The 21795-nt window shown below is 36.7% G+C and overlaps 1 protein-coding gene across 21 annotated transcripts in view; it reads right to left on the reverse strand.

The window, feature by feature from the left end:
• Positions 1-21795, reverse strand: part of KDM6A (lysine demethylase 6A) — a 163007-nt gene that overhangs the window by 15534 nt on the left and 125678 nt on the right. For all 21 annotated transcript variants that reach the window (XR_012627507.1, XM_074858462.1, XM_074858473.1 and 18 more), the window contains 6 exons: positions 7400-7529; positions 5782-5887; positions 4840-5045; positions 2420-2484; positions 2245-2319; positions 276-424 (listed from right to left, as the gene is read on the reverse strand). Coding sequence is in view for 20 of the 21 variants with exons in the window: in XM_074858462.1 (XP_074714563.1) it covers positions 276-424; positions 2245-2319; positions 2420-2484; positions 4840-5045; positions 5782-5887; positions 7400-7529 (731 nt within the window). In the remaining variant the exon portion in view is untranslated. The remainder of the gene's footprint in view (positions 1-275; positions 425-2244; positions 2320-2419; positions 2485-4839; positions 5046-5781; positions 5888-7399; positions 7530-21795) is intronic.

Here is a 21795-nt window from a genome sequence, read left to right on the forward strand (position 1 = left end):
AACCCATCCTCTTTTTCCCCTTAAAGAATCCAGTATTGCATGCAAGAGATTAGTACAGTAATTACCTAGCACTGCAGAAATCCAGAAATTTCCACTATTAGGTAATTTAGTACTTCGAACACGCAGAGTTCAATTAAACAAATTTAAGAAGTACTGAATACGTACAATTTTATCATGTTTATGCATGCTGTAAGATATGGAAAATCTGCAGGATAGTTAAATCAATACCACAGAAGTAGTACCTGTTTTTTTCCGTGCAAAGAGATTATACTTACCTGGTGTTCTGCTTCCTGGAACCTTCATGTACAACTGCACTGTGTTCATGCCCAGGATGGTATGACCAACATGGCTTAGAAGATTTCCTGCTGATACCACACGTACAAAAGCAGGAAGTTTTGTCAGTTCATGGAGTTGTAACTTCCACCTGCAACAAAATAGCAAATTAACAAAGTGTGAATCCCTAAAACTCTTAGAAGATTTTGGAAAATAGAAACATTTTCAAAAAGTTGTTAGCATAGGAGATAAAGAAGCAGAGAACCTACTGTTATGTAACTTAAGAGGGAAGTTGAGACAATGCAATACCCTTACTTGGCAGTTACAGAAATTTAAACAATACCATTTAAGGGTGAGCTAAAAGCCAGGGTGGCTGGACTCACTTTCACAGTTAGCCAGTCTGCTGCTATACTGCCAGAAAAGTCTGCCTGCAGTTTACATCTCGGTGTACACCTTTTCCAAGTGAAAACAGAGCTGTGCTTTCCTCCACACTCTAAGCTGGTCAGTCAGAAACTGTTAACCATGCTTTCAAGAGCCAAATGATATGATGCTACAACATATGTCAAGAGGACCGTCTAAACATACCCTAGCCTGTGCACGCAATTGCTGTGACCATGCATGTGCTATGGAACTGAATACAGGCATTAAGAAAAACAGATCTTCAAACACAAAAATCCCAGAACTTAAGCGTGGAGTTCTGTAATGTCACCCAGGTATCTGTGTTACTATTTGAATTTTTAAATATTTCCAAATATAACCACAAATCTGACAGGCTAGTTGAGAGGAAAGATAGTTTTGTAGAAAAAGCTGAGACTGCAGATCAGAAGATCTGGCATCTACCTGGGATCCTACAAGAACTACTTAAAGTATCAAAATCCAATTCCCTATGACCCTCAGGTTAGTTATGCTTAGATTCAAGTCTCTCTCCCAACAGTTTGCTCAGAGTGCTGGTTTATTAGCAACAATTTTGTATCTACAGACGGAATTTTCTTTAGAAAGAATTAGCATCTATACTTGAAATTTTAAAACAATCTCTAATCATATACATATATACACACACATTGATCTTCAGTGACCACACCACAAAAAACCTCTGAACCTTAAGCGGGGCTTATTCCCCAGTTTCAAACACCGTAACATTTTCTTCTGCTCTAATGATTCAAGTAGATCAGAATTTTTGTACTGGAGCTGGCAGGACTGAAAGCCTAGACATGCCGGATCTTTTACGAAAATATATACTAACTAGAGACCGAACCAAATAAAAAATTATTACTGGACAATAAAACCATGCTTTCAGAGTATTCCTAATACTTTCTGATGTTCGTCTGAGTCACCTACACTTACTCACAGAAGGATATGTAGTCTAAAGAATACTCAATTGGTTCCTTATTTTTTTGAGGTTCTGGGAGTGGTATCATGGCTTTTCTACAGGTAAGCATTGGTCTGGTCTTTACTACATAGTTTGAACCCTGTTCCTGGATAGGAGAAGCAAGAGCTACACAACAGTGGAAACAGAAAGGATGACAGTAGGAACAAAAGGAAACAAAAACAAAGTAACAAAAATCCAGACAAACAAGAAAGAAAAAACCTTTAATCTTACAATTTCTGTGCAAAGACTGAAAACTTTGTATTTTCGAAGTATGAAAGTAGTAAGCAAATAATTTAAAGGCTCAGAATGAAACAAAGGGAATATATTAGAAGGAGGACTAGAAAGAACAGTTTCTGAAGTTCATGTCTGGAAAAATAAAGATCCCGTAAAGAAAAGCTTGAAAAGAGACTTCAGCATGCGAAGGACTCATAACAACACTTTAAAGACCAAACGTAACAATTTCATTGTGGAAATGGTGTGTGCAACTGGAATTGGGTTTATCAACAGACTGACTGATGTTTGAGAAGAATGCACTGGTCTTCCAGAAGGAGTATCATATTGTAGAATACAGCCGTGAACAGGACAAACTGTACTCAACTTACTTCTTGTCATCTGACAGGTCAATGTTGGTCCCAAACTTGATTGTTTTAAAAGGTCCTCTTCTCCTCCTTCCAGAGCTGCAAATATAAAAAATATAATAGGTGAATGTGAAAATGGGAATGATGCAAAAAACCACATAAAACCAACACAGAATTACCACAATTATACCACACTTACTTATCAGAAGATGTGGATTCATTATCTGAATGGTCCTTGTGGTGACTCTTCTTCTCATTTTCCTCCTATAAAATGCAATCGTGGAAATGTTTTTTTATCTATATAAATATACATAAAAGTAAGAATATACATAAAATATATAAGCATAAAGTGGTAACACGTTCACAGAAGTAAGTACATTTGTTTCAAGATGCTGGTACAATCTTTAGAAGATCTGTATCTAAGACTTTACGTCAATATTACTGTTATGGAAAAAAAGAAGTTATTAGTCAAAATTCATTGCAAAAAAATTCTTCATGACTACAAATTCAGTGAAGCTCAGGCCAGGACAACAGAAAACATCTACACTGTGAAATTCCTGCTAGCCTACATGACAGCTGCAACTTAGTATGTTGGTTTGCTTCATTATGCAGGTGAACTGGAGTCCATTCTTAAGGAATACCATTAACTTTTTCAGACTAGAACATTTACTTTCCTTCAAAGTCAAGCAGGTATCCTGACATGAAACTAGGATGACTAATATTTATAAAATTAATTTTATAAAATCCATTATGTAAAATCTTCTGAATTTTTCATAGCTATATGCTATTTTAGCACTGCAGTAGCTAGGACCATGACTAGTGGAAAAAATCTAACAAATATTAAATGAAGTAATTTGATCTTTTTAGCAGAGTGCACTCAAAACCCTATTCTAAAGACTTCTCTTTCTGGCAAGTATACGGACATAGAAGGAAAAAGAATAAGACAAAAAGAAGGAAAGAACTGCCTGGAGGCCATCCAAAGATCTCTGGCTTTGAATGGGATTGTTGTTAAATCTCAAAGTGCCCTATGTACCTGAGAAAGTCTTATTCATCCTTTCAATAAAGGACAAAGAGAAACAAAAAGGAACCTAGTGATGATGGATTTATCAAATACTGCAAGACATTTTAGAAAAGCAATGTAATAGTTGTTAGAAGAATAACCAAAAAAAGATCACTTAGGGCAAGCCAAGAGGATTGTCTGTAGAAAGAAGAAACAAAGCTTTCATTTGAACACCACGAAAAGTCACCTAAGGACAGGTCAAAGCAGTGTTAGGCAAAGGACACATGCATCTGTCTTTCTGATTTCCAAGGGAAAAATGAAAATCATATTTCTGAAAATTATTTTATATATTGCATTTTTACCACCAATTTGTAACAGAGAAAAAAGAAATAATCAGAAAATCCTGCAGTCTACCTCCTGGTGCAAATCTAAAGCTGAGGCTTTCCTGTTGACAAGCTGGTATGGGATTAATTATGTATGTTATTAAACATGTATATATATATAACGTTCCAGCAAACTAATGTTCTCCAGGCCCTCTGGAATGATGTACAAGAATGCAATGCTGGTGCAACTGTTTAAGGGCACCAGAAAACTTTACCTGACATCCTACTTAAATTTATTACCAATGCAGAGGAAGAAAAATCCCATTTATGTTCCAAGCTCTTGATGACTTCAGTGGTCCCCACTTCCCAATACTATTCCTGTTTCATTTCCTCATCCTGTATCAGTCTCGCTCAAAACCTTGTGACTACCTCCCCTTCTCTTTTCTTCAACTACCAATTAATTTCTTTGTTTCTAATCCTTTCCTCTAATGCACAAAGTTTAAATTCAGAACTTCTCTTTCCTTTCTTACTGAAACTATTGCTGTTTCTGTGTAATGGCGGTGAAAACGGCAATAGTCAATTCCCCAGGTTGGTGTTTTCCCTATTTTCTAATTAAGAACTGGTCAAGAATATATTTTTGTCTTAGTTCCATCTTAGACTAATCTTTTTGTAACACCAGACAATATAAGCCTCCAAGGAGTGCCCACAGCTAATTCCAAGGATGTGGTCACTACTTCAGCAAAAATATTAAAAAGTAATACCAATAAAATAACATTTCAAACATTTCACTCTGCCACGCATGTCTAACAACTTCTAAACTGAACAGAAACTGTTATGTTTGGAACCCAACAAAAGACAAGTATAAGCGTAAACTTCTAAGTCACATCCATATTAAATCAGGATACTATGAAGAACAAAGAAATCTGATTTCAAAGCATGTATGAAATTAGAAACAATACAAGTTTTAAAAAGCATCTTAAATTCTAAATATTTTAATATTAACTTTGACATTATTATATGAAAGCTTAAGCTTACATGCTTTTAAAGTATGTAATAGCCAGGAGTTTTACATTAAGAAAAATAAGTTTTACATTAAGCATTTGGGAGGAACACCCTATATACTATTTGACCCTCTATTCAAAACAGATTTTGTAAATTTACCTGCACTCTTCATGATAATGGACATGTCTCCTCCCCCTTAGCAGCTTCCGTTTGCTTTCAATAGCCATTATTAATTGGTTCCAGAGTTAGTATACAGTTTGTAAATTATAACTTAAATAATAACAGTGGACTTACCCTTAAAGACTCCTGGAATGAGGAGGCCTGGTACTGTGCATATTTAGCAATTGTTGTATGAGATCTACTGCTTTCACAACGCCAGATTTTCTTTGTTCCAGTGGGGTCCCAGTTTTCATCTGCTGGCTGCAGTAATTGTGTCCTTACTTCTACTATGTGTTCATTATTTGCTTCTACCAAGGTCTTAGTAGAAAAGAGTCCTAGATCTAGTAAGAATAAGATTAATAAGTGACAGTTAAAATAATAAAAATTTTCAAGAAAATTAATACTTACAAGTTATTTGAAGTGTTTCCCCCTCCCCAGCCTTCATAATACAGCCTACCTGTAGGTTAATTATTAACACCCATGATTAACACTCAAAAAGCCTTCCAGCAAACAACAGTAGAAGCTTAGAAAAAACTTGGCAGCTACTGTATAGACTATATTCCAAGAAACATTTTACATGCCTTGTGTAAACAAATCTGCAAACAATGTTTAAATGGGAAGTATTTTTCAAACCAGAGTTTGATGAATGCACTTCCATCATATAACACATTTCCTACCAGTAATGATAGTTTTTCCATCTACAGAGTTCAAAACATTGTACACAGTCAGATTATAGATCATTAAATCTAACCACAAAGATCTGTAGCCATAGTTCTCATAGGAAAAAAGTCTATCTGTAAGCTTCCATATCCACAGCTCAGGTCCCCTCTGTGCTCAACAAAATCTGGTGGATTTTTGGGGGTTTTTTTGGAGATGATCAACGTTAGAAACAGTAGCAAACTGAGAAATGACACGTTACCCTAATTATTTGGAATACAGTAATACAGTAGTACAGTAGTACAGTACAAGTAATACAGTAGTACAGAAATAAAATACCCACTTACAAGAACTGAAAGACTTATTTTTTAAAAAAACACATACTTTTTTTTCCAAAGTAAAAAAACCACGTAAACTTACCTAATTTAAGCGCTCCAGCAAGGCCACGTATTACAGTAACAGGGTTGTTTGGATTTGTACAAAATTGATGTAAAGGTGGAAAGAAAGCATCTCGTTTATTTTCCAACTGTAAAATTATAATGGAATATTAGATGTCAGATGAATTTAGACTCCTTATTCGTAAAATAAGAAAGAATAATTAGGAAAAAAGAGAGAAAACACAGAAAGAAGACAGCAATTTTCCCCATTTCACTGCACAGTGGGGAATGAACAGCTACATCATACAACTCTTTCCATGTTAAAAGCTGGGTTCACTCCTGAAATTAATTTGTTACTGCAATTTATTTCTTGGCATGAATTATTCCCAGGTTGCTTTGGCTTTTGCAACTCAGGTTTCCTGCAGTTTATTTCTTTATCTGACAGTAGCCTTGTACATTCTCTAAATCTACAGAATTCTCTGAAGAGCAAGATAACATACTAACTTTATTTTCAGAAGTCAAAAAAGCTAATTCTACAGATAATGTATACAAGAAACAGTATAATTAAAAAGACCACTCTCACAGTATATCTCATGTTAACCACAAAGGTTGATTTGATTTTCTTATGCTTTTGGGCACCGACAACCTCAATTTTATGTGATAGTCTCCCCCATTTTTTTTTTTTTTTTATTTTTATGAATCTTTTAAAATGCTGAAGACATCCCTTCCAATGAACAAAACACAATACCGATTTTCCAAATACTGGGACCCACGCTGGCGTATTTACACAGTATGCTGCAGCATGGTGACTTACCAGATTTGTACGGACTCAACAAAGCTGCGATGGACTTTTAATAAGGTAGATTAATTCAGACGCAACACCTGGAAGCACTATTGCTTCCAACTTAATCTAGTTCTCAGGCAGACTGCTTGTGTTATCAGACCAAAGTGCCAACTGCTCTGGTTCCCAGGTTGAGCTGACCAAAGCTAACTTGAGGTTTTCGCACTGGCTGTATGGACATACTATAATTTATTATTTTATTATCAAGTAAGTGCACATCCTATAATTTATTCTTCTATTACAGAGGAAGCTAGCTCAAACACTTCATAAAGCTATTATGAAACTTTGTTTTTCAGAAGTTTTAATGCTTGCATAAGAAAATACTATGCAACTAAACCCTGCCTTTTCCTAATGACATTTTGTTCTTAACATCACCTCAACTTCTGTTCATTTTTGTCTCTACTATATTTTGAAGCAGATTGTTAGGAGAGTTTAGTTTAATTACTTCCTCATTTATACCTAAACCGTCACTTGCAAAAATGTACATACATATTTGAAATATTGTGCATTGTATCTAATGAACTGTTTTGCTTATTCTGCCAATATTTTGAGTATTTAAAAAACAAACAAAAAAAAATTCTGAAGCCCTTTTCCCTCGTTTACTGAAATTCTTAATTTACAAGTACTTTAAGAGTCAAACTATGTCTCAAAATTTTCTTTAAAGTTAGCATTTTTCCCAGCAACACTTGTTGGGAAAGCACTGTAATTAGAATTCAGCTATGAATTGTGAATCTTTAAAGTAATTACATTATGTAATGCAGATATCCAAACAATTACAAAAAACAGTCAGCAATGTACTTCTATCATTAGATTTACTTACATAAATACTAGGTGTAGGTGGATTCAACTTGTCCTTTGGCAAGGGAGGGTATGGTGGAGGCGGTGGTCGTGGAGGTGGGCATTTATCCAATAGAATACTACTGTTAGATAAGCCATTTTTACCCAGATTCCTAAAAGGAAAAAAGAGCTGCCTCTGTCAATACTTGACAAATAAAATAAATATGTATTAGTGTCATCTCTTCTGCAAAATAATGATGTATAAGGAGAAACCATAGTTCAAGATGCACATAAAGCTCATATATTTTAATCAAGAATTCTCACTGTATAATTTATTATTAAAAATAATTCCCACTTTGCCTGCCCAATCTGCACCATCACCACTATTAGTGAAAAATATAGCCATTTTAAATAAAAGCAAGTATGACTCATTTGACAAAATTTAACAGAGAAAGCAGGTTTCAACTAGAAATAGAGGAGAACCTTATTAGGTCGGCACTGGCTGGTGGATGATCAATTCATAGCAGTTGAGACAATGCAGTCTGGTAATGCGGTGCATAGCGCTGTGGCAGAGCACAAAGTCAGAAAATGACAATGCCTCAGCCAAGAAACTGCTGAGTCACAAAAAACAACTACAATTACACTAACAACACTAAATTGAACAACCACCTACCCCTCTCTGATTTACGCATTTTGAAGCCAGAAGGAGCCACTGCTGCAGATTCTGTTTGTTTGAGCAACAGAGGAAAGGATCTACCCTGAATGAGTTGCTGTGTCAACACCTGTAGGTGTACTTAAGTGAGAACCTCACTTGTTTTATTTGCAGTCTTTCTCTGGAGATTTCCAGACACGGATAATCCACTGTATGTGTGTTAACAATTCCTATAATGAACGACCTGAAAAATCTGCATTCTGAACTTAGTCTATATTCAATTTCCAGTCACTATCACCAAGAAAGTATTTATTAACAAAAGCATCCCTTAAATTTTTGTTTGTTAAAAATGACTCAACTACTTCAACATTCTTCCAACTAAACAGTTTCGATCCTTCTTCCAACCTCACTCGATTCACTAACGGTTGTTACCACCTCTCAACACCCCACCCACAAAATGGGATGTTTCTAATGCATAATTTAGTCATTTATCTTCATAAAACTCATGGCTCATAAAAAAGTTGTTCTGGTAACAACAGTCTGCAGCAGAAAACACAGCTGACAGATTAAACTCCCAGCAATAGAGCTTGTCTCTAAAACACGGAAACTGTCATACCAGCACTGTGAAACGTTATAGAGCTGGATGCTGGCATGTGAGAGCACTGCTTCAAATCAGACTACCACAAACTACGAGTAAGATGGACCTGGGGCTTGAGATCAGATCAGCCTGACTGTTATGACAAACACTTTAAAGAAAATGAGCAAACATCTCATGTATCCCAGGCTGCAAAGATAAGCATCAAGTCAGTCATCCAGTTCAGAACTTATGCCAGCCTAACTCAAACATTGCTCTCTGACAGAAGATCAGAGCAATACATAGACATATTTAACAACTGTCTCCAAAGCACGCCTGTTAAAATACAAACACAGCTTATTCCTTGTGCTAGGTGAGTCTAATGCCAGAATAGATTGCAACTTCAAAGAAACTGGAAAAGCAACACAGAAGCTTTGATTCAGCATCATCCAACTTGGCAAGAAACTTACTGGCCAGTGCTTAATGTCTGATGTAGTTCTTGCAAATACCCTATTGTCCCCCACACCCAAAAAGCAAAAAAACCCCATGGCAATATAAAATCACCATCACCCAGAGAAATTTATCAACTCTGGCTGCATGAATCTGAGATTCAGACCATCTATACAAAGTGAAACTATAATCTGAATAGCAGGTATTAGAAGTGACTATAATCTTCGCATTGCAAAACTGAAAGATAAACCCAAGAAAAGCAAATACATAGTATGAAAAATCAAAGAGAACTTTGAGAAAATTCAGTTTGCATTCATAAAGAGTTCTCAGGCAGTTCCTGAGGCAAAGGAGATGAGAAAGACTGAACCTGAAGACAAAGAAAGGGACATTGCTCAGAACTAGCATGACTTAAGCTACTGTAGTCACAACAAGATAATCACCACAGTGAAAGCTCGGTAAAACCAGGGTGCGTGGGGTCTTCAGGGAAGGGGGGCAATAGAGAAAGGAGGAACTCCTATACACTTGGAGAAGCTCCTGTACACTTTGAGAAACCACAGGTCTGAAAATGCAAAGGAGATAGATAAGACAGCAGACAGTGAAGAGGAAAAGATCAGATGAACAGAGGTATCTCATAAAGTCAGCACTTAAAGCTGATACTACCAAATGTATGCCAGTTTCCTATTAAATTACTAAAACCCTGTGTGGAAATTTCAAGCGAGGAAATGGGCCAATGAAAAGCAAAGCTGAGATAGGAAAACGCTCGTAATTCACATGGCACAGGAAACAGATGGGCAGAATATTTAAAGTTGTCTTTAACAGACCAGTTTCACTTTTTTTTTTTTTACTATGAATAACTTACTATTAATAACAATGCAAGAGAGCTATTAAAGAATAACACTGTAATTGACAGTGTGCAAAACAGAGCAACAGAAATTATAAGAGACACTACAGAAGTATTAAAAAGATTTGCTACTGGCACCTGAAATGAAGCCACGTGAGTATCCACTGCCAGTTTCTCCACCTCTGGAAATACAGAACTATGGCCAGCACAGGGAAAGTGAAAGGCCCTTTCTGACCACAGCAGCCGTGAGGAAAATCTCACACATCTCTGTTTCAAAAGTGCATTTTTTGTGAGAGGATTTCATACTGGCTGAAAGAAGCAACAGATGCAATGCTCAAGAAAAAACAACCCTGATTTAGGCCTCAAAAAGAAACTAGATGCCCAAACAGTCACCCACAATGCCGTGACGGAGGAATGAAGAGAAGAACAGGCTTCATTCATTTAAACTGACCTTCCAGAGGGAGCTGGCTTTTCGTAGACTGTGCAGGCAGGAGTGGGAAGAGAAGGCAAGGAGGAGCTGTCAGCCTCAGAAAGTTAAGGAAGGAGGTGCACAACTGATGTGCAGCATTGTCCTGAGTCAAAGCTGCAGCTCTCAGTCCACTGCAATTTGCTCGACGGGTAAAAGCAACAACAACTCATGCAACCGCTTTACCCTGATGACCAACCTGCCATGCTTATGAGTGACACCAACCACTATGGATGAAACAGGTGCCTAGATTTCATGTAAGGGATTTCTTGAATAATCAATCACCAGAGTCATTAAAAGATCCCTTTTTTCCATTTTACTGCTTTCTAGGATGCATTCCCACACCTTCCTAAAACAGTTTACAGCCTTCAGTCTTAGAGAACAACTTTCCCTCTGCCTGTATCAAAACGCAGTTAACAAAAAGCAGATGTGTGACGCAGTTTGCTTCCCAACAGTCACCTGTCCTCTTCATTATATAGCACTCACTCCCCAGTCTGTGCTTTTAGCAAATATTAACACAAATAATTTAATGTTATCTAGGGAATTCTTAACAAATGGAGACTGGTAGCTCAGCCTGAAACGATGCCTTCATCCATCTACCACACTTTTTCCCTTGAGTTTTCACTGCATGGACAACCCAGTAGCTTGTTCTGCAGCTGGGACATCCCTGCCCTACAGGAAGATGGACTCTAGCCTTAGAGACTCTCCTGTCAGAGCCCTATGTCACTATCAAAAACTAAATAGAACAAGACCAAAATCTGATCCCAAGGCAACATCACTGCAACACTTACAGTTACATGAAATTTATCATGTAGTTTTTATACACTTCATAGGTACTGTATTGACTTTGCTCATACTAGTTGACTAAAAAAAGACATCATTAAAGTGTAAAACCAACTGTGTTACACAACTCTATGAATTTTAACTCTTATTTTAGGATACAAACTCCCAACTACATCAAGAATATTGAAGTTAACATGACAACACTTTCCAAGAACCAGGAATCATTATAAATAATTACTATCCCTTACATTTATTAATCACCTCAATAATTTTATTATTTTGCTCAAGCCTAATGTCAGACTGAGACGATTACGCCTATTTCTCAGAAAGCAGTTCCACAGTGCTTTCCAAGTCTTCTGGAATTTTTTCTGTTTTCTAATAAATATAAAAAAAAATATCTGAATGAATGATAAACAACAATTCTCTGGCCTGCTCTTTCAGAGCTCATGGATGTAATTTATCCAGGTCTCTGTTTTAAAAATGCCAAATTTAAGTATAACTATTGTTTAAACTTCTCCTTGATTACTGTGAAAACAAAAAGTATGTTATCGTACATCCCATGATGTGAACATCATATCCGCCTTTTTCCCAAGCACAGAACAAAAATATTTACTGAACTCTCTTGCCTCTATCGACTATTCTAACAGCTCTGTGTAGTCAAGAAACACAAAACCCACTAATGCTTCACATTATTCATTCTTGGCTATAGTTTTCCAAACTTCATTTCTGAGTTTTCTAGAACCTTTATCTTCAGTGCTTTTAAAAATATTTGCCCTTTTTGTTTTTAATTGGGAGACTGTGACTTTTTGATAACAATGAAAAGTTCCTAAACAATTTCCAGTTATCTATACATTTGGATTTTAGGTACACTTTACAGGCCAAACCAGAATAAGTAACAATCATTTAGACTTAAGTAGTTATTTTTGTTGTGAAGTCAAAGTGAATTATTATTTGAGGATTAGCTGCATGAGAATTAACAAGGTTTTACTGCTCAAGAGATTATAGTTATTCTGAAGAACAAAATTAATACCCTCTTCCCAAATAAAAATCACATTTAACATGAACATAAGGAACTGTGGATTTATGTGATACTCTATATCAAATCTATGAGAATTAATTAATCTATAAAGAAGAATGAACAAAACATTTTAAAAATGTGCCTGCTGAAGGCATCGGTTGAAGTACTGGGATGCACAGCACTTACTCGACCCAGTTCTGATTCAAAACAGAAATATGCAGTCTTTCTTAACAATTGATACAATTAATTGCTTTCATACTCAAAGTTATTACAAAACCACAGAAAAATGTCTGTTAACAGCCATCACCCTAGGAAGGAGTCGGTTATTCACAATGCCTAACTTGCACTCTCCGAGGTTCACCTCCCCAAGCTCCTTCTGTAGCTGGTAGAGAGAGATGCGCTCTCAGAGAGGAATATAAGTAAGTCAAGCCAAGCTTACATTATGGTTAAATGCAAGTAATGCCAGATAATTATACAACCTGTTTATCATGCAGTTCTCCACCCCTGCCTTTCACAACCAGGTACTAGCTGGCAATACTCCCAGAGATCTTTCTTTTTAAACCTACAGAAAAACCTACAATAGAATTGTGGATTTTCTCATTATGCAAATGTATTTCTAATAATTTTTGAATTCTGTTCTGGTTTTGACCTCAATAGTATAGGTTGGCAGTGAATTTCATAGGTTAATTATATAAGAAGTAATGTTCCTTTTTACATTAATGACTTTTACATCTTTCCTTTCATTTGCTAATCACCTTGTTCTTAAGTTGTAAGACAAACAGAATCACATTAATGACTTATGTAAGAAAAGCACTGCACAAGCGGTACTGAACTTTTTCATATGCTTGCCTTTCCCCTAAACTATACACCTTTTCTATGTGTTTTTTTTTAATTTTCAGATAATTCTGCTTCCCATCTGCAGATTTCTGTGTTTGCCTTTTGAAACAAAATGGAGTATCTTACTCTAAGCAGGGTTTAGCTTGTGAAATCACAATATTTCAAATTTTATTCTTAAAACTTTTGCTATGGTGAAGTTGACTTGCCAGAAGTAATGTGCCTTTAGAGCAACTAAACAATTTTGCCTTCAAGCCAAAAAGTCCTTTGCTTACCGACAAAGAAACCTCCCAATAAAACAAGAGTTGCTTTTGTTGTTTTTAAGTACAAAACACAAACTTAATCTGGCTCCTTCCTCGGCAAAGTACTTCCTCTCAAATAGATTTAGGCTCTTTGCCTCTCAACTGCACAGTTCCCAAAGCAGTGATTCAGTAATTGATTTCACAAAAGCAGGCTTAATTGCCAGGGAGCAGCACCTTCAGAAAGATCAGCCCAAGTTTGTTTCTGCCCCAGGCTTCAACAGAGAGCCCACCGCGAAACGAGACATCTGCCCACTCTAGCCTCTGCATTGCTTCTCCCACTCCTCCTCATGAAGCTTATTTCCTACGCTTGTGTCATGCTGGCCATTTATCAGAACCTTTTCCAGACTGTTGAGTCCAGACCATCTTCTGTTCCTATACATCTATAATTTTACAAGGTCCCTCGAGAAGCAGCTAATCTCTCCAGGTCTCCTGTCACTTTTTTTTTCTCAGTGGATTGCTCTCTACTCGTTCTCTTTGCACACTAAGCAAAAAGAACTATAAAAAGACATGTTTGCCCCTTTTAATATGTGTTACCATCAAGCCTACACCTCTCATTTGCCTTCCTCAATTAAGCCAAATTGGTAAAGCTTTCAAGTTCAGAAATGCCTTACAGTTTTCTAATTAGTCTTTCCATATATCACCATAAAAATGCCATCAACAACTTTCAGCTGACACGAAGTTGCCCAGTTATCCAGCTGGGCTCTTTAGAACTGTCTGAGGACTTCTTGCACAGACTTCTCTAAGTCATTAGCAAACAAAAGTTTTGTTCGGAGCTTTGCCCGTTCTTTCAAGGCTGTGAACAGGTTTTAATAAATAATGATTAAACCCCCCCCAAACACTAAGCTATTTCTTATTTCTTTTAAGAGAAACAAAACAAGTCAGGAACTTGAAGGACTCACATCAGTTTCAGAAAGGGCAGGTGATTGGCTCTCTTAACTGAGATGGATACTGGATTTTTAACATCACTCCTCCAGGATGTTAATTAGATGCATGCGCCGGTTGAAACACAGAGCTAGAAATTCGCTGGTTTCATTTCAGCAGAAATAAACAGCTTGAGTATTAAATCTCAAGTCTTCTGATAACGTTTCATTAATTCTCCTTTCACAAGGATTGTTCACAGGGAAAAGATACTTACATTTCTAAGAGTACAGAAAAGAGCTTCTGATAACAGCCTTTTTAAGGAGAACTGACACACAACTAGACAAAAGCAGCACACTCTTCTTTTTTCCCCATGTATTAACAATCAGCTTTTCTAATAACAAACTCAGAGCAGTTATTCCTAGTGTATTTTCTTCTTTTAATCACATGGTTTTAACTTACGCTCAAAATTACTTGGGTTTTGTGGTGTTTTTTTTTTTAATGACCTCAACAGGGGATTTTCTCTAGGGATCTAAGGAAGGATAATTAATTTAATAATACACTCTTTTATCTGTTATTTTGCTCAGAGGCTTAAAGAAATTTAGTTTGCTATGTAGACAGTTTACTCTATCAAACATAATAATTTAGTTGTTTTATAACCACCTTAAAATTTACTGTTGCACTCAGTTTTATTGGTAAGGAAGGCCAGCCAAATCACACTTAGCTTCCCAGAATCACCTCCTCATTTCTCTTTCATCAGTACACTCCAACAGCAGTTTAACAAGATGAGCACATTTGTTACCCTACTGTTCTCCAGAACAGCATCTTAATGAGATTTGCATATTTTAGTCAATAGCTCAGCTACTGCATTTCTAAATTCCTTGTAGCTTTTCAATGAACATTGTCTAGCCCTGCAAGGGAAGCTCCTGGTAGAAGTATCAATTGCTATGCCTGCACCTTCTGTGTGACCCCTTCTCAGCCTCCTAAACAACCTCATTTCATCACATGAATAGAATAGGTCTCTGTTAAATATTTCCTCAACATTCTCACCGAGGAAGATGGATATAAAGAAACTTTTCAGCCTCTGCAATGATCTTGCCCTACTTAAGCACTCACTTTAGTCTTTGGCAAAACAAAACATTTACCAAGTCTGTTCCTACAGACCAGACAACCTATTCACATATAATAAAAAGAGAATCAAATGGAGTTTTCTACTTGGCATGTGTTTTACTTTTTATGATACAAAGTAACTCCTTTCACCTAATGGCTTCACTTGAGCAGCTTTTATTAAGACAACACCTGTTTACATAAAGCAGCACTGCAATCTCCCAGCATTTATTTTTGCCTACTTCCATTTTCACTTTATTGTAATGCATGATTTCTGAACCCCTTTTCTAATAATTGCTTTTACTTTAAAACCCACCAAACTTACACATCTCTGATGTTTCTTTGTTCCTTAACAACAAGCAAAATCCTAGCAACATTAACAAACAAGTAATTTTTTGATGGTATTACTATGTTGCTTCCTGATAAAATTCCTCCTGTGAGATGAGGAACTTCATTATACTGCAGTTCACTATCCTGTAGTAGGTTAACTACAGTTACATTGTGAATCAACTTCTGTGCATTACTTAATCCCAAACTGCTAACAATTTCAGGTCTTTTGTGCTCCAAGCAGAAATAAAACTGTAGGGTCTAAAAGATGTAAAAAATGCTCTTAGACTTTTTTTAAAGCTGTAAGCATTTGAAAAAAAGATTATTTAACAAATAGACTTCTGAGGAATTTAACTGTGACTTACAAGTAACATAAACAGTCTGGGGTTTTGAAGTAAGCATACAGTAAACAGAGCCAAATGCAGAATAATGAGGAAAATCAAAATTATTAATCTAGACCTCCAGCTAAAAAAAGCAAGTTACATCCACCTGTTTCTAACCGAAAAACTGTCTTTCTTTCCCTAGAGAACACCAGCAGGACAATAGGGCAACAGACTGTATCAAGTAAGTATTGTCAGACAGCAAGAAAAATATTACAGAATATAATTATCCACATTAGAGATGAAGCTGGAATGTCTTTCTGAACGTATGAAATGAAATAAGGGTATGTATGTAACAATGGCAAATATGAATACATTTAAGGTCCAATCCAGTGTAGCTCCAATATATAAAACATAGTACTACAGGACAATTCCCCTCTCCCTGTGCATGAAGCTTATTCTAGCATAGGTGTTTGGGTTTTTGATTGTTTAAGGGAAAAAAAAATATCAAGTAATTATTTTCAGGTTTTCTATTGTGGACAGCTTTTCTTCAGTTTTTACAGAAATTCTAAAAATCAGCATTTTTGGTCATAAATTCACTTTTGAACCTCAAGATATCGCTTACAGAGATAGTGCCCAAATGTAATCCGTACTATGGGAAGTACTTTCAATTCTTTGCTTTTGCATTACCTTACACTGTTTTAAAATAAAGGTTAACATGCACTTGAAGTTCATAGTATCTGATATATTAGTGTATAAACATCTTCTATTCTACTATGTATAAAGGTTGACTTATTTCGTAAGTAAGCAGGGCTTTCGGCAGAATATCTTTCAGTATTCTCCCCTCTAGACATTTTTTCCTAAGTTAATAATGCAAACACTATCTATGACAAGGATGTTCTTCCCAGAGCTCTGCTCCTGAGCTGTCACACGCATGCATGCATACTTTCAAACTACACATTCTAAAACAAAGCAAGGGCTAATCAACTAGTTAACTACATAGCTGGCATACCCTTGTCCTCAAATGTATGCATGTAAACTGTACCACATATAAGGATGGCAGGAAAAAGAGCTATTAATATATTATACAGTGGTTATTTACATGGCGTTATTATTTCTATAAAAAAAACATGTAGACAGAACCTTTTCCCTAACAGATAATCAGCCCTAGCACAGGTCAGAAACAGTAATAACGAGCAAAACACAATTTTCACAAATGGGAAACTGTCTTGTCTGACTGTCCTTACACTTTAGGCTTACCCTGCAAATGTTGCAATTGTTACCTTGTTGACAGTCCCACAACATTTCTCATATTCTTTTATTATTAGAAGACATACACTTCTCAGCAAGCATGGTTTGACTAGGGGAGATCCTGTCTCTAAACTTTGTAAAAGTAGTTCCAGCCCACACTGAAGCATTTCTACCTCCAAGCTGCTAAAAACCAAGTCTCCTCCACTTTTCCCATTGCTCATCTTTCTTTATTATCTGCCTTGCTGAACTGAGGTGCAGACAGGCTGAAGAGGGAGCTCTCAATCTCTACTCAGTAAGAAAGTAAAAGGCACATCTAACACTTTTTGAGCTGTCTGCAAACTAAGTGGGGCAAAGTACTAGCTTACCTCCCTTGAAAAATGACTACATGGGCCCCAAGAAAAAAATGAGTAGTTACATGAGCCCAAGTGAAACACTGTAGAAAAAGATAAGAGACTTGATCACCACATTAGGAAGTACTTTTTTAAGGGTCAGTATTTCACAATTAGGGTCCCCAAATACTGTTAGAAACTTTTATGTACAATTTAAAGCAGAACTTGGTATCATCCCAGTGAGTAAGTTAAAGAAAGCACAGTAGCAGTATGTGGCCCAGCAAAAAGTAAGCTTGACATGCAGGTCATGGAAAAGATCTGTAGGTTCTGGTTGTGCTTAAAACTTGGCCCTTCTGCACTAAATTCACAGGTTCAAGTTGGAGTTTCTCAATAGCCTTTGGCAGGCAGATTTGCTCTGCCTGTCCTTAAACAAGGTGCAGCTAGGAACTCGGTAGCCAGTACTCAAGAAGCGCTCAGTCATGTCTGTGACTGGCCAAAAATCCTGCTGTGGGCATGCCGGCCCGGGCGAGAGCTACACCGCAGTGCCTGTGCACCGGCTCTGCGGCGGACTTTACATTTGCTGAGGAAAGCCCCTGCAGACACTTACTTCTATGTCATCACTCACAACAACGTTTTTTAAATTTCTTTTGCTGTAACAAAGCCACAGTTTTTAAAGCAGAATAAAAGAGGAAAATACCTTATCATTCCTTTACTTTAGAAATGAAGTATTACTGGGAATACTACCTCTATCAATGAGCACAAAAGTAAAGACTTGTATTAAAAACTGGTTTAGGATTTTTGTAATAAGAATGGCTCAACATTTTGCTACCAAACACAAATTGCAGGTCTCACCTATGAAGAGCTCAATAAACAGCGTACTAAAACAATCAAAATCCAACATGACTAGAGAATACACTTCCCATCACTCTCCCAAGAAAGCTGTATGCCAATTTTTGCTAAGCAAATTCTGAAGACACAGACCAGCTAAACATCAAGAAAGAACTTTAAGTCTGTAACAATTTCTTTCATATGTATTTGCAATACACTCATCCTAATACCAGGCATCAAAGCTATTTTTATACTTCTACCAGCAAGAATACATATATGGCCCCAATTAAAAAAAGCTGGAAATTTATCTTTGTAACACATAGCTATGACCACTATACCATGATCAGTATTAGTCATCAAATCCCAGTACATTAGAAATGAGTTAAGTCTCAATCACAGTAACAGATGCAGCTTTTTGCATTTAACTGATTTATGTGGATGCGGTGAAAGAAGGGCATATGCAAACTTTACAGGTATCTTACGTAACTTTTTCACAAACGGCAACAACTATAAGACATGGACACAGAAATCAGTGTTCTAAATGGTCATTTCAATTTCTCCACGTTTGGATCTCAAATAAAATTCTTTTGAGAAAGAAGGCAAATCTCTCCAAAGACTACCTAGAAAATCTAAGGACTTTGAGATAGTCTACATAGGTAAGGCTGTGAGCAGTAAGCATGTAGTGTGAATTTGCAAAGCTAACTACTATCTGACAGGCTCCCTGCTAGCACACTTAAGCCTGAGCTCAACTTTTGAAGGAGAATTAATTACATTTGAAAAACTTTGCCTAAACTGTGTCTACCAGGGTTTGCTCCACTTTCAATAGAATAAATTCTCTTATGTTTAATGTACATTGACTGATAACATAGTGCATTAATACTGGACAGTTATATACAGTAAATAGAGTTCACAGTTCACTAGCTTTCCCATGTAGATAATTTCAGTGTATAACAACATAAAGCTATTTCTGAGGAGATGTGACCAGATGTCTCCAACTTGTCTATGTAACTAACATACCATACTTCTGCCTGTCAGCATTCATACTCCACAGGCACTCCAAAGTACCTATATACTTCAAAGCTTCATAAAGGAACCTTCATCCTTTTAAGTAAAGACAAAATTGCAAGTGTTGCTGCCAGCTTTAAAGGAAAATTAAGCCAGCATACTTTTTCATTGTCATCACATATACTTAAATGTTGGTACTTGTAACATTGTCCATGAAAAACTCCTACAATACTTTTAAGATGACTAAGGATTTCACTCTGATGACAAAATTTGTTCAGTGATGACACAGCACAGTGCAATAATGAGAGCAATACTATATGCAGAGCTCTGCTATTGTGCAGGATGTCTAAATATAGGGCTTGTAAGTGGCATGCGGGGAGGAAAGTCTCAGAAGATTCTGCAGAATAATCACCAAGTCTCAGAAAAAAAAAATTTATTACTACTGTGGCAAAACTCATCTTTCCTTCATGCAGGGGAGTCTATGAAATTAATCTTTTTATTGTTAGAACCTGTATCTAATGAAAGAGTTGGATTTGAAAGAGACTCTGAAAATGTGCTTGCTGGATATAACCATCAAATCCAGCACTCTGACTTCTGCTGGAGGTTCCTACACTCAGACAACTACACCACTGTCACACCAATAACCCAAACTATGCAACCCTCACAGATGCATTTCCATTTATTTTTCTTTGGAAAGAGGGAGGAGTTTACCTGCCATTTTTTTTGTGATTTAACAACACCGAGATAAGAAATATATAGCTAAGAAGCATATAGAAATGTCAAGACTTGGCAGCCTGGTGTTTCTACTACACTGCTTTTTACTAAGACAGACCTAGGAAGCACCAGAAATGTTAAGGGAATGCATTTAAGCTGACTACATGAATATAAAATGGTCTAATCATTCTAGTGCCAACATGCCTGTCAAGAAGATGGGACTTGTGTGTCACTGATGAACACTGTCAGACAGTTTAAGATAGTATTGCCCTCAGTCCACCATTCTCCTCTGCACAGGTGGCTAAATTTTCTGCATTTCTATACCACTATATCTATACCACTGTAGCTTACAGTATAACATCTTTGCCAGAAGTCACTGGTAAAAAGCATTATCTGAAACTTCTACTTAGCCTTGATGCCCTGTGCCATCCTGTATTACTAGCAATGAAGACACCAGGGAAAACACCATGCAATTTGCACACACTACAGTCATGGCCAGGTTTCCTAAGTGGCTGGCCTTACTTTTTGCCTTAATCCATTATGCAGCTTATATAAAATAATTCAAGCTTACTGACTAAAGACAAAAAACTACAGTAACATACCTGCTAATCAACTGGAATATAAGATGGACCAAGACTTATACCTCTGAAGAGTCAAAACTATCTGCACTGCAATGTGACAGACTTACAACTAGCTGAAAGACTGCATTTTTAAAGGACAATCCACCACATGAACAGCTCCTATACTTGAGCTATAGGTACCGAAACCACCATTATCAAAAAAGCCATCTCTGGTACAGAACTGGAAGGACAGCTGATACACCAGATGGCTGTGTGACCACTTCGAGGAACACCAACCGGCAGGAGAAATGGGCCAACAGGAATCTCATGAATTTCAGCAAAGGGAAATGCCAATTCTGCCACCAGGGGAAGAATAACCCCATGGACCAGTACAAAAGAAAAAAAACATTTTTACTTTAGGGGTGACCAAACACTAGAACAGGTTGTCCAGGCAGGTTGTTGAGACTGCATCCTTGGAAGTATTCAAAACCTGGCTGGACACAGTCTTGAGCAACCTGCTCTAGTTGGCCCTGCTGTGAGATGGGAGCTTGGATTAGATGATCTCCAGAGGTCCCTTCTCGGACCTCCCACCTCAACCATCCTGTGATTATTTATCAGTTTTGCAATGAGAGCACTGATTTGTAATGACAGACCAAATCTATATGAATTATTTGTATCAAGAAAAAAAAGATTTTTAAGACCATCAAGAGCTGTTGTTTCTTATCTAAGAAGTGCTTGTATTGTACCTATAAAACCATGTCTACAAAAGACAACTGCTTAATGAGTAAAAGAAAAAAACCCCCACAAACCCAAACAACTGTTTTTCCTTTTGTAGGAGCTGTATCAAAGCTCCTTATAGAAATAAAGCCTTAAACCCCATGAAAAGGATACATGTTTTGAAGCAATAAATTCATCTGTCATTTATTGATATCAGGTCCCTATTTCAGAAGTCTTTCCTCTATAAGAAAATAATCATATAAACGCTAGAAATAAAACCGTATTGATGTCACTATTAGATGCAGTGGTCAAAAACTTTTTTTACAGTTTAAAATAGACTTTTCAACTACATTCTCTATAGTAGCTAGAGTTTCATGAAAGAAATCTAAAGGTTTTGGAAAGAAAGAGAGGAGTGTACAAACTGATGCTATGAAATATTTCAATATTCCAAATAATTTAAAACTCTTACTTCACTTACGCTTTTAAAAGTCTGATTTGTTGTG

This window comes from Strix uralensis, chromosome 2 (genome assembly GCF_047716275.1).
Source record: "Strix uralensis isolate ZFMK-TIS-50842 chromosome 2, bStrUra1, whole genome shotgun sequence".
Lineage (NCBI taxonomy): Eukaryota > Metazoa > Chordata > Aves > Strigiformes > Strigidae > Strix > Strix uralensis.